Below are 15559 nucleotides of genomic sequence, written 5' to 3' on the forward strand. Positions count from 1 at the left end.
CAATTGCTAACACAATCCTGAAAGTTTTGAAACCAAATTGTTATCTACATTGATTTGTTGTATTTATGAAAAATGACATACTTCTGATATGTGGTATGGTTCTATATAAACAGTTGTGACATAATTTCTGAACCAAAAACAAAACAAAAGAACCATTCTGAACTCCGGTTTCTTTTAAATAAGATAATTACCAATCATGTAAATGTCAAGTACTTTGACAAATGATACAAATAAAGAGAAAACACCACCTATTAATTTATATGTCATTAAAATGCGGATTCCATTGCCACAAAGCACATACTGGAAGCAAACACACAAGATGATCGTATCAATTAAGCCAGACATTGATGAACTCTGATACAGACCGGTAATCAATCACGAACGCAGATGCGATTTGCACATGGGGGGTGATATCAAAATCCCAATGAGTATTATTACACATCCCAGTGACAATAAATTTATAACCCGACTTACAATGAAAGCACCAGTTTAATGGCTTATGAGGCTTTAAGAAATGGAAGAGTTGACAAAATAGCTTCATTCAGAAATCAGCAAAGACAGCAAAAACATCACCCTGGATATAGTCATTATCTACCAAACTGGCCAAGAAGTAGCTGTTCTGGACCTGCAATAGTCAAGAGAGCATCACGTCAGCATTACTAAACTCAATGCTAATCAAAAGATTGAGCAGAAAGGTGTCTGCAGGGCTGTGTGGTAGGTATACGTTTCAACAATCAAAATCATAATTATGTCAATAAGCAAGAAGGGACATTAATGAAGAAAATAAACCTCTTCAAGCAATTTCCTAGATGAGTCACCCTCAGGGTATAAGCAGGCCCATCCTCTTGACCAGATTTCAAATGCCTCATCCTTCCAAACCATAAAACTAGCAGGATCCACAACAGTTGGTTGGATTATCTCCCTTGCGGGAAAGACTCCCCATGTCACAGCATTCACATCAGTCTGACCAATATTAGATATCCATCTCCCATCCTTGTTCACGGCCATGTAGGTTAGAGATGGAAGAGCCTTGCATTTCTCAACAAGAGCATTCAACTTCTCCTTCGAACAGAAAAACTCTAGATAGGCTTTCTGATAAACATATCCTCCAGGCCCGCCCCAGCCTGAGAAGCAAGAAATAGATGTTAAGAGTCTACATATATAGGTAAGTTTCTAGATCTGGTTCAAGGATAATCATCAAATCTAAATATCAGTTTGAAGAAAAATAGAAAGATTAAAATATAATTAAAAAAAACTAGTTAAAACTTTTTTATGAGGGAGGGAGAGAGGTAGAACTTTTACCGAGCCAAATAACAAAATTTACTAGTTGGGAAGTGAAGTAAATAAGAGGAGATTTTTATGAACAAAGCTACACTTCAAAGCCAAACAGATGTTTAATTGGCGCTCAAGCAGATTTCTATAAAGACCTGAAACCACAGCATGGCAATACTAGTAATGGTTAAACCTCCATTAGGGATTTATGATCACCTTTCTGAACTCAATGTTGAGCTATAGTTTTGAAAAAAGTAATACAATCTGATCTTCATGAATGGAAAACAAAATCATATCATGTGGAATTTTTAGGCCATCAAATTCAAGTCAGTTTATGTCTCCATTGAGACTCACACTCCTGTAATCATTAAGTGACTTCAGTGACTCATGACCAAAACTCTCAATGATAAAAATCAAATAATTCATCATAAATCCATGCTCACAAAAATGAGATACAAATTGAAATATTCACATAATTGTCATGACCGTAAACTCATAAACATACTTATTACTTACCAACAGACGTGGAATCAGATCTTTCCCCATTTACCGCTGGTTGGCTGTTGATGGTAAGGAAACCTTTCGTGTTAATTTTACCTAGAAGTTCGTTTATGATCTTCGTCTCTGGCTGAAGCCCATCTAGTTCGGACCAAGGGCTGCTTCTCAATTTTCCAAGGCAGAATTTCTTAAATTTCTGATATAAAATAAATTCCAATACATCAATTTATATCTAATTTGCTGACAATGCAGAAGACAAAACACACAGAGATGGAAACTTCACCTCATGGATATCTTCAACGCTTCTCAATGGGACAACCCATTCTTCAACAAGTTTCTTGTCGCGTGCACGTGGCCGCATGAACTGTTGAGAAAATTATGACTTAAAGTCATACATAGCCAACTCTACCAACTCTAGTGCAAAGGGATAATATAAAATAAGAAAGGATGTATGCCTCAGCCAAGCGGTGGTTAATCAAATGAAAATAAAATGGATTATGATTACAAGTAAATTTTCCTTTGAGGGAACATCATGGGAAGGTTTACTTATTTAACTACTTCAAAATTTTTGATAAAAAAACAAAAAATGATCCACCCAAATTTATCACAAAATCATAGGTACCAAGATTAAACTTGTGTGATTATATGTACCTGATAATCAGTTAGTGCTCCATATGAAGGGTTACGAGAATCACCCCATCGCCCATGTGGATAAAGGTCCCAGCCTATGGTCCTTGATATGTAGCTCTTGGGACGATTAGCCCTACCATCATTTGCTAGGACGATTAGAAATTTTGAAAGATGTACAAGAAGTTAATTACATCCTTTTTTGTTTTCTTGTTTCTGTTTTTTTTCTCTCTGTTGGGGGTGGGGGGACAACAGTTGGATTGCATACCAGAATATTGGACGAACATCTTCTTTAACACGGAAAACATTTGCAGGACGTCTCCAAGGTAAAGGCCTTGATATTTTGGTCTCTTCAATCAAACCAAGATTCTGCCAAGGTAGTATGATTAGAAGGGATCAGATTTGGTAGTAAGTGCTAATCATGCAAAGAGTATTATATACATCTGAAGTGAGACAATTAGAAAGGTATGAGAAAAAACCATTAATATAGCCAACGCTGATTTCTCCATGTTCAGTGTATAAAGATGCAACGTCCTAATCCCATGAGCCAAAATCTTCTTGCACATCTCGGTTCCAAGGTGAATTCCATAAGATTTGACAGCTTCTTCATTATCCTTGATAGGCTCCAAGGCAGCAGTAACCTCAGCTGGTATCTACAGTATCCCATTAATTGCAAACATTGCACTAATTTAATATATAAAGCAAAACTGCTGAATATGCAAAGGAAATGGCATAAAGTTACTATGTTCTTTTTATCTTTCAAATGCATTTATCATTGTTTTCTTTATGTGAGGCCAATGTGCATAACTAACGGTTTCATATGGTTCCGTAGGTTATATCCAAAGGCTATGTCTAGGGTAAAACCAGTGTTTGAATTGAGTCTTTAGGTTAAAATTTATGTGCGTATATTTGTAGATCTGGGCTTTCACAAAATTCCTAGTTCAGGATTTTTTTTTTCCCTCTAGTGTTGGATGAGTGTTTTGATTTGCCCTTAACTTTGAATCATATATGGCTGCTTACACCCAACCTGACTCAAAATCATTCTAAAAACCCCCAAACTTCTTCTACAATCCTAATCCTTAAAAATGGAAGTTCAAAAGCCTAAATCACACCATATATTCAATTTCAGGATAGTAAGGTTGCCAAACATGTCCTAGATAAACAGCCAGACTACTTTTGAATGTCGCATGTTATGTTCACAACACCAAGTCACAATAGTGTTACAACTTATAAGGCAAGAAAATATTTCTGAACCAATTTAGTTCCCCAAATTTTAGGCCTATTCTGGAATACTACTTGAATTTCACGATGTTAAGAAATGAAAAAATAATAAATAAAAAACAAATAAATGCAGAAGAGAACAGTGAAGAGGTACCTTGGTTTTACAGAAACCAGTCATGCGTATGAATCCCTTGTAGTTATTAATGGGCATAATTCCAGGAACAATAGGACAAGTAATTCCAATTTGGCGACAGTCGTGGACGAATTTGAGGAAAACATCAGTGTCGTAGAATAACTGAGTGATAATCAAATCGGCACCAGCATCAACCTTTCTCTTCAAATAAGCCAGATCACTTTGATAGGCTTCGGGAGAGGCGAGGCCATCCGTTCCAATGGCGTCCGGGTGTGCCTCTGGTTTCAATGCCAGCCATTTGGTGATTGTTATGTTAAATTTAGACAGAAAATAGCAACAAAGCCGATAAGACAAGAATGAATCCTCCTTGATGGGGAGGATTGCTTATCCTTCTCTTTATCAATACAACGTTTCTATTTAAATAAATATAAAAAAGAGTAAAGTATGTATACCTGGATAGCCAGCAACAGTGACGCCAAAGTAGTCACCATATTTGGCTCTGATATGGGTGACCTGTAAGCAAGCAAACAGGCAAAAGATGAGAGAGCGAGAGAGATGTGAGATCTCTTTTCTTTTCGTTTTCGTTTTCCGTTTGGGGAAATGGTGACAAATATTATGAACTCCAAATATCATGAACTCCAAACAAATATGGCATCTATCTATCAGAAATAAACAAAATTGAAATAAGATAAGATAGCATTTATTTAGTAGTTATGAATTACCAGGTCGAGGGCGCAGGCAAAGCCTCCTTGGATCTGAACAAACTTGTCCTGGCCATGGGGCGGGTCGCCCCGGAGAGCAAGAACGTTTTGGAGGCCGTTAGACTTGATGGTTTGGAGGGCGTGGTCGATCTTGTCGACAGGCATGTTGGTGCAGGTGAGGTGCATCATGCTCTCCACGCAGATGATGTTCTGCATCTTGTTCGCAATGTCCAGCGTCAGATCCGCCGTCGACCCACCCGCACCCCACGTTATGTCGCAGAACGCCGGGTTGTGGGCCACCATCCTCTCCATCCTCTCCAACAGGTTCTCCACCCCATCCTCCGTCTTTGGCGGGAAGAACTCGAACGAGAACAAAACCTTCTTCTCCTCCAACAACGCCTCCTGGATCTTCTCTATCACCTTCATTCTCTCTCTCTCTCTCTTACCTTTCGGATAGATCTGCAATGACCTGTTTTTGCTTTTGTTTGTTTTTGTTTTAGAGAAAGAAACCCACCCACCAACCGCTCGACTGGAACAAGTTTACAGAGAGAGAGAAACTGAGAGTGAGAGTCACCGACACGGCACACTTTTAGCCTATGGCTCTATATTTAACTATAACTAAGAATGATGCATAAACAAAATTCATTTAAATTTAGAGCCAGATTAGATTTGCAACAAATCAAAGGACAATGCAATGTGGTGGCATTTCCCCTCACCCCCCCTTTCTCTTATTATAGGATAGGAGCCCCCACCAACCCCCATTCCCTTCTTTCTTATTTACTCCTTTCTCAAACCCCTAGTCTCTAAAAAGACTGTTAAACCACCCGCACCAACAAATAAATAAGGCAAAAAGTCACTTTGGTATTTATAGTTTGTCACTTTTATCACTTTAGTTTAATTTGGTCAATTTTATACTTTCAATTTCGAGTAATTTAAGGGCAAAAATGAGTTTCTGTCAAATGTATGTAACTTCTGTTAGTTTTTTGTCATGTGCCCCTCACGTGGAGGGGCAATTTTGTCCAATCATTCGCAGCTTAAGGTCTGCCAAGCTACCCTCCCTCCATTCCAAAGAATTTTGTAAGCAGTGGCGAAAATACCCTCGAAAATGCATCACGTCCGCGGCTGTGACCAACACTAAAATTTAACGGATTTGACTGTAATCAGAACACTTCGAAAGTTTAGGAGGTTGAAAACTAAATTAGAAATTCAGTGGACAATGGATTGGATTAGTCTAGGCAGGTGACTGCTAAGTTTTTCAAAGAATAACAGAGGGTAGAATACTTTTTTTTTTTCACGAAAAGATAGAATACCATTTTTTGTCACTGAATTTTGAAGTTTTATTTTGGTCAATGTGCTGCATTTTTCGTGAATTCCCCAGCCACTGCTTTGATAGAGTCAACACCAGCCCACCTACCACGGCCGCAACCAATCGCAGCCCAGCGACACCTACCCCATCAACAACCCACCATCCACTGTTCTCGTATCGAGGGGTAGTCGGCGAACACCGCCTCAGCGGGCTTGCGTGTTCGCCGGACAAGTAGAAGGCTGCGCATTCCTTTAAGGCTTATTAATTTTCATGAGTTAATAAATGTTTTAATATTTTAATAGGAAACAGACGAAAGAGACTTATTGTAACCGTTTGTAAATATACATACGGTGAACAAATTGCAACACAGTGACCAAATAAAACTTCACTGTCAAAACCGACCCACCAACCATTTCACATCCTTGTATACTTCCTCGGTCCCACCACTCTCACTGGCACCCAGAAAACGGCGAACGCGTTTGCTTGGGCTTGAGTTGGGTTGGTGGCGTGGGACCTACCACACCTACTCTACTCCTTCCACTCCTCGCCTCTCGTCAACTTCTCCAATTTCTCGGCGTCCTCTTAGAGCTTCTCCAGCGGCACAGCCCAGCCCAAGGCTAGGGAGGAAAAAAAAAAAAAAGGTGTTCCAGCGGACAGCCCAGGCCCCAGGGCAAGGTGGGACCCAGCAACCTGGACTGGCCCGAGGGCAAGGTTGGCCCGAGCTCCAACCCTCGTTTTGGTGCTACAGTATCGCTACAGTACCACTACAGTACCGCAGTGCTACAGTGATGCTACAGTGTCTGGCGCTACAGTACCACTAAAAGTCCACGTGTCGCGCTCTGAGCTCTCCGATCAGATTTTTTTCTCCAATCCAACGGCAGCCAATTTTTGTGCAATAAAAAAATGAAAAAAAATTGAATTTTAAAAAAAAAAATACCAAAAAAATACTCTTTTTTTTTTTCTATAAATACCAAAAAAATTTCCGATTGAGATATGAATTTTATAATAAATATTGATATGTACGAACCCAAAAATATTATCTGAAAATATTACCCAAATTAATTATTTTCATTAAAAAATAGGAGGAAAAAACAAAAAAATGAATAGTAATTGCCATGGCTAAGGGCAACGGGTGGAGACACAATTTACTATTTGCAAGGGCAGCCACTATTCACGTGAATAGTGCTTGCCCTAGCTCCACCCTTGCCATGGCTAAGGGCAAATGGGTGGAGTTGCTCTTATATATAAATATAATAGCTTGTTTTTGTTCAGATATTTTTTCTTTCTTCTTTTGATGTGTTCCTTGCTGGAGGATTCATCATGGGCAAAGTCGTGGGGTCTCTCGTTCCGCACATCAGAGTTTTCCCCATGATTTTGGCCCAAAACTCAGCTGATCCTTTTCTCCTCTTCAGACACTTGCATGGTGATAACACTTTTGCCCAATAAAATTACGGTACAAGTGACGACTTTTTCATTATTGGCCAGCAAATTGATGTAAGTGTAAACTGTTCAATAAATACCTCAAAGAGACCGAGCTCCCCAAAAACAATTCAGTTGTATGTTTCCAGGCCCACGAAAACAAACAAAAAGCATTTAATCCGCCAGTGGAGTGGACAGTGTCCCTCCCTCCCTCCCTCCCGAGAGAGAGAGAGAGAGAGAGAGAGAGAGAGAGAGAATGGGATATTTTTTAGTGCTGCACTCTGTCTGATCTGATCCAACAGTTGGTGCATCGTACCAAGCACAATGCGAAAATCCAACCAGCCTAAAATTAAATTAAATTAATCTACCCATCACTTGAAGACGATGAAACGATCACTTGACCCAGTGAGAAACCAAAATTATTTATCAGAACAGAAGAAACTCATTCACTGAATTCTAATGTGACCACGCAGATCCAAAGAAAGTTAACCAGCGCACAACACCAACCAATTTCAACTGTCTTAAGTTGAAAGTAAACCCTCCTACTGTCGCTATGTGTGTTGTGTTGGTGTGGTTTTCATAACTCTGCTTTCGCATTTCCATAGTCTGTCTAGTCAAACACTTCTAACCACAACAATAATCTCTTATTAAACTAGAACAGACGCATACTTATTATCCAAACAAGAAAAGAAAAGAAAAGGTGCAGAAACACATTTAATACAACATCCTCATCAACCCTATGCAAGGAATATAAAATACTTGCTTTGTGAGATTAACACCTCTGATTCTCTTCTTCTTCTTTTTTTTTTTCTCTTTAGGGAGGGGAGGGGGCTTTATTATCACTTAGGTTTGGTACATTTGTTACAACATGCATTGCAAAGAATTGATCCTTAGTTTAATGAAACAGCAGTGTGAAATCTAAATCAGCGTTCACTAACTTTAGTTATTGGGTACCTGTGACAGAACAAAGATAAATATCAGGGTAACCATGTTGTGCATTCAGTTTAAAGCAATTATTAGCCATGCCTCAGAAAGGAATATGGACATACTGTCATACATGTTACGATTGCGGACCACCATATGTCATCCTTGCTTCAGCAGAATCCTTCATGATGAAAATAAGCACCAAAGCAAAATATATCATCAAACATTGCACATGAAAAACAAGTAGTACCAGCAAATGAATATACAAGACTATTTTTTTTTTTTACACAAGGCTCAAGTGGATACATGAACACAAATGTCGATAAAGTCATGGGCAGAACCACACATAGGCCTGATGTGGCCAGGGCCCCCCAACTCCAGCAACTCCCTTGAAGTTCATATAAAACCTACAAAACTATGTCTGAAATAAGCGCATGTCGCAAATTCTCCATTAAAATGGAAGTGGAGGTACGGCAACACATCCATGCAAAATCAAAGATGCAATGCATTTCTTTGAAATTTTGTCCTCCCAATCTCACCACAGAACCCCCAAAACCTCTCCCCTTCCCAGTACCCTTAAAAACTATATTATAGTCACACAGGCCATATGTAAGTATGTACGTATCAGTATGTATGCTTATACCGAATTAAGTAGTAGATCTAGCCTTGGTACTGGTAGAACCCAGTGCTCATGTCTGACCAAACAAAGCAAGAACAGCCCTCTCATATCATAGGTTTTGTTTAATTCTCATGACAACTTTGCTTAGAAAGTGCAAAGAGTTAGCAAACACGAGTGTGAGACATCGTATGGATAAAATTTGGGAACAAGGGACTGAGGATGAGGATATAAAATGCATTAATAAAGGAATAATTTGCACTTGCCTCACAATCATATCACAGTGTTACAAGTTCCCATTCTTCTTTTGACATGTCAAGGAATTCGATGCCACCATCTTCAAACATGATCTGCAACCAAAAAAATAGGTCCATTTTCAATATCTTAATTTATTACAATAATAACATTTTATTGTTCTCTCTCAAAAAAGTAATTCATCTCTTACTGAGTGTTTTTTGGAATATCTATCAAACCGCTTGATAATCCCAAAGGATCTGAAACATTGGAAAATAAAGAATAATATTCAGCATCAGCAGATTTAATTAAATAACATGTCACCTCAGAATTTAGAGCATCAACAGATATGTATAGAAAATGAAAAAAAAACAAGCAGTACAAATCAATTATAAATAACTTCAACAGAGAAGACATCAACCTAAGGCTATTGTTCCAACTGAGAAACTTGTAAAAATCTTTTGACTGTAAACATCACAAACACACACATAGAGCCATGAAGGCATTGACATTTGACGCTGTCCATTTCACATCTATTATTGCTCCAAAATAAATTTTAAGATCTCTTATGATGCCTAATGTTTTCCTATTGTTCCCATAACATAGGTGGGAAAACAAAGATGTTTTCTCCAATTTCCACCTCTTGTTTGGTTTTCGTAAAATCTTTAAACTTTCTTGAGGTAGTGAAGATCAGCAACCTTAGCAACATCAGAAGGCCACTAAATCAAACCCATGATTTTAGTATCATGCGGGGGTTAGTTTTCAGAATTTCCCAGATTAGAAGCAGGAGGACCTCACAATATTTTTTCTTCATATTGCACATAAAATAAAACAACTAACACCAGTGCATAACACATTGAGGAATATGAAGCATTACTCTAAAGTGAAAGATTCATAGATATTCTGAAATTACCTCTGATTCGTGGGGCGACTTATTCGAATCACTTCACCAATGCAATTACAAGAACGTGTACCTCTTTGGTTATGGAAAGGTTGTGAATTTCCTAACGGACAAGAGGATATGAAACAAGAGTTTCAAATAGTATATCATTAATTTTGAAACACTAGTAAAAAACAATAAATACATAATAGAAAAAAGCTCACCTATATGTAGACCCCCGTTCTGATAAACCTTTTCCAGAAAAGAGTCCCACAATTAGTCCAAGTTTGCAGAACTTCAAATATAATTATTACAAAAGAAAAAAAGGCAGTCATTTGTACAGCTAAAAACTTTACAAAGTCAACAAAGGCAATAAATCATAGCCAACATGGAAACATTTCAGCGGCAACTCTTGGAGCTGATTTCAGACATCCATCCTCCAGTATATTAGTCATAACAAACTTATATCCAGTATGGGTAGGTGAAATGAGGAGGGTTAGTGTGCTGGGAGGGAAAATAAGCACTAATGAGAATTAAAATGCTAGCAGTGCAAAAGTTTTCATTTCTACAATATGCCACTTAATTTGCAAGAGGGAAGGGTAAAAATCAAAAGTTGTCCAACCTGTTTCAATAAGGACCATCTAGAACTAATTGAATGGTGATTACACGAAAATGGTCTATGACATCAAACTTTTAAATGATCGTTTAAATTAGCAGCAAAACTTTGTAGGGCTTTGGCAGATTGGTGGTGATTTTCAAAACATATAAATTTCTGTTAGAAGTAAACAGAGACACTTGTACATACGTCTTTAGCAGAAAGAATTGCTTTCAATTTGGGAGAGGACACAGCCACCTGACATGCTACTAGTTTCAAAGCAGCAACTGATGACATCTTTGGCTTGGTAGGTCTGACACCAAGTTTTCGCCGACAACCACGTGCACCGCAATGGCAATCTTGATCTGCACCAAATTGAACAAACCTGCTAAATTTATTAGACTGGACTAGAGGAATACAAAGTTTCACATCTAGCGATAGTTTTAGTGCAAAGGAAGTCCATGATGATTCTAGAAAAACATGCATAAATTAGTAAAGCATTAAATTAAAGGGTTATGCATGTGTTCATACTGATAATCATAGGTCAGGTGTTCTCCCTTTTTTACGTCACGAGTTGCGAATATACCAATTCTTGTTTCGCCATCGATTATCCTTCAAAGAAAAGAACAAGGAATACATGTAAGATATAGTATTAACTATAAATTGACCTAAAAATCAGTAACAAGGTCAAGTAGAAGACCATTTTTGCATCTCAGTATTAGGACAACAACTATGGTTTATATATCTCGACTTGTTTCCTTTGTATGTGGCATCAATAACCATATCTCGATTGATTTCACATAAGTAAAAGTTTGTTTCTCCACGGTGTTTCATATTCCATAGCCTTTCCTCGCATGTTTTGTCATCAATAACTGTTCAAAGAAACAGCATTGATTAATAGGTTTCAAATGATATTTTTGGTAAGACGATAACTTTCAAATATAAAACAAGCTGCATGTCATGTAGAGCAAAAAAGGACTAAGGAAGTTACCTTCTCCCACATATTCTATCACAAATTCTCCTTGCTTAATATCTTCATCCGCCACAATTCCAGAACCACATTTCTCAGTCTACAAGAATACCCTATTCCATTAAGTCGCTTAACAATGTCTATAATTCTAATAAATAAATACAGTTACTGGAAACAATTTAATCAATGTACAAGGCATTAGAAGACCAAAGAAAAAATAATAACAATAAATGATTTCCAAACATGCAATGCAAGCAGCCTCCCTTATGTGAAAAATATGTTGCCCTGGAATCTATCTTCTCCGTTCCAAAATTGAGACCCTTGATATTTTTATGGGGTGACAATCAATTACATAAAACGATGAGTTGAATAGTTATATTGCTGAAATGTAGCAAAACAGACGCCAACTAAATTGCAGATAATGCAAGTTTAATAAATGTCCACCAACATGGAAGACAAATATCTGAATAGAGAGTCAGCTATCTCTTCAAAGAACCTTTCAGCCTTCAACTTATGCTATTATACGTGTAAAAACATGAATCAAAAGGTCTGCAAAGTAAATAAATTCATATGATTTGCGGTTCATAAAAACCTGAATAGCATCCAAATAGATACTAACAAAAGCTATTACTTCAGACAGAACTTCAACTTATGCTAATTTGTATGTTTAAACTTGAGCATTTCATATCTGCAGTTCCTCCTGCTCTTCTTAAGAAGTTACAAGTCTCCCCCATACCTATTAAATTTTTCTCTATTTCTATTATCTTTTCAGAAAAATAAAAATATACAAAATCTTAACCACTGCAATTTATATTCCAACATAAGGCGCATTACCTGCACCAGTTTCATCTTCTTCACAGGCCGGTGCTGGAATGGTTTGTTCAGACAGGAACTTCCACATTTACAGACTGAGGAACAGCTAGACAGAAGCATCCTGCAGATATAACACATTCAACTTATTTATTTTTAGACAAAAAATAAAACCTGAATATACACTATCACATAGAAAATTAATGGCCCTTTTTCCCTATATCTACATCTGCCTGCGTCAATAACATCATAATGCCTAAGGTTGCAAGTCACCGAACATCACAACCATAGGTTTCATCCCCTTAATTAGTTCCAAAAGGAAAATGAAAAACAATCAAAAACCCACAGCAAGCATATTCTTCTGTAGTATAAATGCCTGCACTTCTCTATGAAAAGGCATTTAATCCCTCAATTGAGTGGAACACTGCCGAATAGCTGTGCCCCCTCAATGAACAATGTTTATAAAACAGCATCACTCACTGGACTGGAATCCTGTTGAAGAGGTATGCCTTGCATAACTTACTTACTGCCTGTACCCAAACTTTATCAAGATAAGAGTTCAAAGTAAAAAGTTAGGATCTTAGGAAATACTAGACTATGGTTAAATATCCATGTCCAAAAGATCAAAATGATGTACAAGTACAGTACAAGATGATTAAATGCAACCTTTACATTGCTCCTTTATTACACATGAGGTAACACAAACACCATTGACAATGATCGTCCTTACCCACAATGGCAATCTCTACCACAAACACTAGAAGACCCTTGTGATGGGCTGCAGGAACAGAATATGCCATCATCCTCAAGTCGTCTTTTAATCTTCTTCGTGAGATATATATCTTAAATTTGTCAACGAAACTAAGAGTGGAGAGAGAATTAAAAAAAACACTTCCAACGCATATAAAACCATTGAATAAACAGACAGATGGAACATATCCAAGAAAATAGGCAGCAATACAAAAATATTAAACTATGGCAAGTCCAACCTATGAGGAGTGTTTCATGGGGAAAGAAAAGAAGAGAAAACCCGATAGGTATGTAACATGCACTAAAGTATATAAAATTAAAATGATAATTTCCAACATGAAAAGGTTTGTTCAATAAAAATTTAAAATTAGTGAGTTCAAGACTTAAGAGGATACTGCGCTTTATAAAAGTGTAGGGCATCGGTTTCCATTTATTAAACCAATCTGGAAGTTCAAAATCTACAGGATTTCCAATCTGCTTCAGCAACTTGTTGAATACGTTCCCAATGTGACTTCGCTCAGAATTCTGATAAGCAAGAACTCAAGTCATAAAATTTCATAAGCATAGAAAGCAAATATAAGGAAATAAGAACAATATAGCAACCATTCCTTGGAAGGAAAAAAAACTCATTGAAAACATCATGAGCAAGCAAAGGCATCCAGGGAAAATGAAAAAACAGAGAGAGAAGAATAAAATTAAACAAAGAAAATCAGAAAATCTGGTGAGCACTGGAAGCCTTACCCCAACACTAAATAAATAAATCAACAAGAAGAAGCCAGAATAAATGTGTTGTTCCCAATAATTTAAAATGGGAAACATAAGTAATTCGCAGCCAGAAGCCATAGACCAAAACATTGTAAGAGGAAGGATAGAAGCTTATCCTACGCAACATCGCATAGAACGTTAAACAAACTTGTGAGAAGAAAGCGAATCTCTCAAAACAATGCCACATTATCAGTTTCTCCAAACATGTTTCTCAAGTCCTTTCATTTGAATTATATTAAAGCTAAAATAAAAAGGTAGTATGTCAGCAATAATTTTTTCTCGATGGGCATCCTACGACGAACCGACAGTTGACTTATAGAAATCTGCAATTGCATCAAATATACATTATATACAGCTTAGTGATTTAGTGACCCAATTACGTAAATAAGCATTTGAAACAAAATCAGAGACACATTTAGACAAATTTGACATATCATTCATTCAATTACTAAGGATATATCAAATATTGGGGGATTCAATTGCAGAAAAAACAACCTTGTTCATAGCAGGCATGGCACCAAGAGCCGCCACCGTGTAATAATTCAACAACTCACTATAGAAAGCCAGAGAACTTCCACTCGACCAGGACGCTTGGACCTAGCTAGGTATATCTTCTGCATACACTACACCGGGGGTGATGACTGATGGCCAAGTCCAAGTCCAAAACCAAGTCGTGGAGTAAGAAAAGAAAATAATATTTTCAGTACAGATGTAGAGTAGGGACTGGAGATGATGGGTTTGGGGATGAGGAGAAATGGTGAGATTTTGTTGGCTGTGAGCGAACCTCTACGATCCTTGGAGTCGTGGTTCCCAGTTTGATGCGCGTCTCAATTTGGGTAACAGAAATGGGTTGAGTTGGCATTACATGGATATGGATGGAATTATCAATATCCTTCAGGGTAATTTGGGTAACAAAACATTTGGCGATTGTTTTGCAGGCAAATGACGTTGAGAATGTCCGAGGAAAAGAAAGTGGTGCGTAGGAAAGGAGATGGGTCAATTGGGAAGATATCAATGTCATTGTGGAAAAAGTTTCTTCCTATAAACTTAGGGCTGGAAAATCGGAGCGGTCGCGGTTGAGAAAACCCCAAATCGGGGGTTCACCGAACCAAATTGATATGTGTGTGAAATTGTGCAAATATATGCATTATAGGGGTCGTTTGGTACAGTGGACTATCATAGATTGGACTAAATTCTGAGACTGTCTTGGATTAGCTCGGATTGGACTAAGTTGGATTAAGTACTGACCTATGTTTGGTGCTGTATCGGACTAAGAAACTGAATTGTAAAAATAATGAAGACCTATGTTTAATGTTGTGTCGGACTAAAAATAATTATTTTAATATTTAATTTTAATTAATAAAATTCTATTATTTAATTTTAATTAAGGCTTTTTTGACATAAAAATAAATAAAAAGAAAACAAATAAATTCTAACATTTTTAACAGGCTTAAACTATCTTATCTCTATTTTCTTTTTCTTTTTCTTTTTCACCTTTTCTTTCTTCCTTCCTATTTTCCCCATTGACTTTTCTTCTTCCCTCCTTCTTAGCTCGTTCATTTCTTCTTCTTTTTCCTTCTTCCTCCTTTCTTCTTCCTTCCTAAGCCTCCCTTTTTTTTTTCTTTCTTCCATTCCAGGCCGTCCCTTCTCTTTTCTTTCCTTCTTCCTATTCTTTCCTTTCTCTTTTCTTCTTACTTCCTTCCTTTTCACTCTCTCTTGCCAGATCCACTTCTGGGTTTGTGGTGGCTGCAAACACCCACCCCTCTCTCTCTCTGGTTCCACTAATTAATGGTTGTGGTGGCTGATTATGGGTGGTTTTGATGCTTTGTTTGACTGAC

General features: G+C 37.5%; 2 protein-coding genes across 8 annotated transcripts; both read right to left on the bottom strand.

Moving 5' to 3' along the window:
* Window positions 232-5148, bottom strand: LOC18770667 (methylenetetrahydrofolate reductase 2). The gene is made up of 10 exons (XM_007204527.2): window positions 4474-5148; window positions 4204-4264; window positions 3773-4029; window positions 2877-3050; window positions 2666-2766; window positions 2422-2533; window positions 2054-2134; window positions 1789-1966; window positions 790-1124; window positions 232-625 (listed from the first exon to the last, which is right to left on the bottom strand). Exons 1-10 carry the CDS (start codon window positions 4876-4878, stop codon window positions 542-544), a joined length of 1788 nt encoding a protein of 595 aa, XP_007204589.1. The 5' UTR covers window positions 4879-5148; the 3' UTR covers window positions 232-541.
* On the bottom strand, window positions 7800-14696 carry LOC18771600 (histone-lysine N-methyltransferase ASHH3). 7 transcript variants are annotated; one of them, XR_002272549.1, is made up of 15 exons: window positions 14217-14691; window positions 13352-13481; window positions 12937-13048; window positions 12231-12330; window positions 11418-11496; window positions 11127-11298; window positions 10958-11038; window positions 10637-10811; window positions 10056-10083; window positions 9865-9955; window positions 9163-9211; window positions 8984-9067; window positions 8408-8508; window positions 8235-8282; window positions 7800-8131 (listed from the first exon to the last, which is right to left on the bottom strand). XR_002272549.1 is itself a non-coding variant. In XM_007202024.2 (12 exons), exons 1-12 carry the CDS (start codon window positions 14232-14234, stop codon window positions 8996-8998), a joined length of 1107 nt encoding a protein of 368 aa, XP_007202086.1. In that variant the 5' UTR covers window positions 14235-14692; the 3' UTR covers window positions 8387-8995. The 7 variants fall into 7 exon arrangements, 1 of the variants encoding a protein (XP_007202086.1); XR_002272550.1 differs by having other exon boundaries at window positions 8227-8282; XR_002272551.1 differs by lacking the exon at window positions 8408-8508 and having other exon boundaries at window positions 10685-10811; window positions 14217-14693.

Source organism: Prunus persica, chromosome G7, assembly GCF_000346465.2.
Source record: "Prunus persica cultivar Lovell chromosome G7, Prunus_persica_NCBIv2, whole genome shotgun sequence".
NCBI classification, from domain to species: Eukaryota; Viridiplantae; Streptophyta; class Magnoliopsida; order Rosales; family Rosaceae; genus Prunus; species Prunus persica.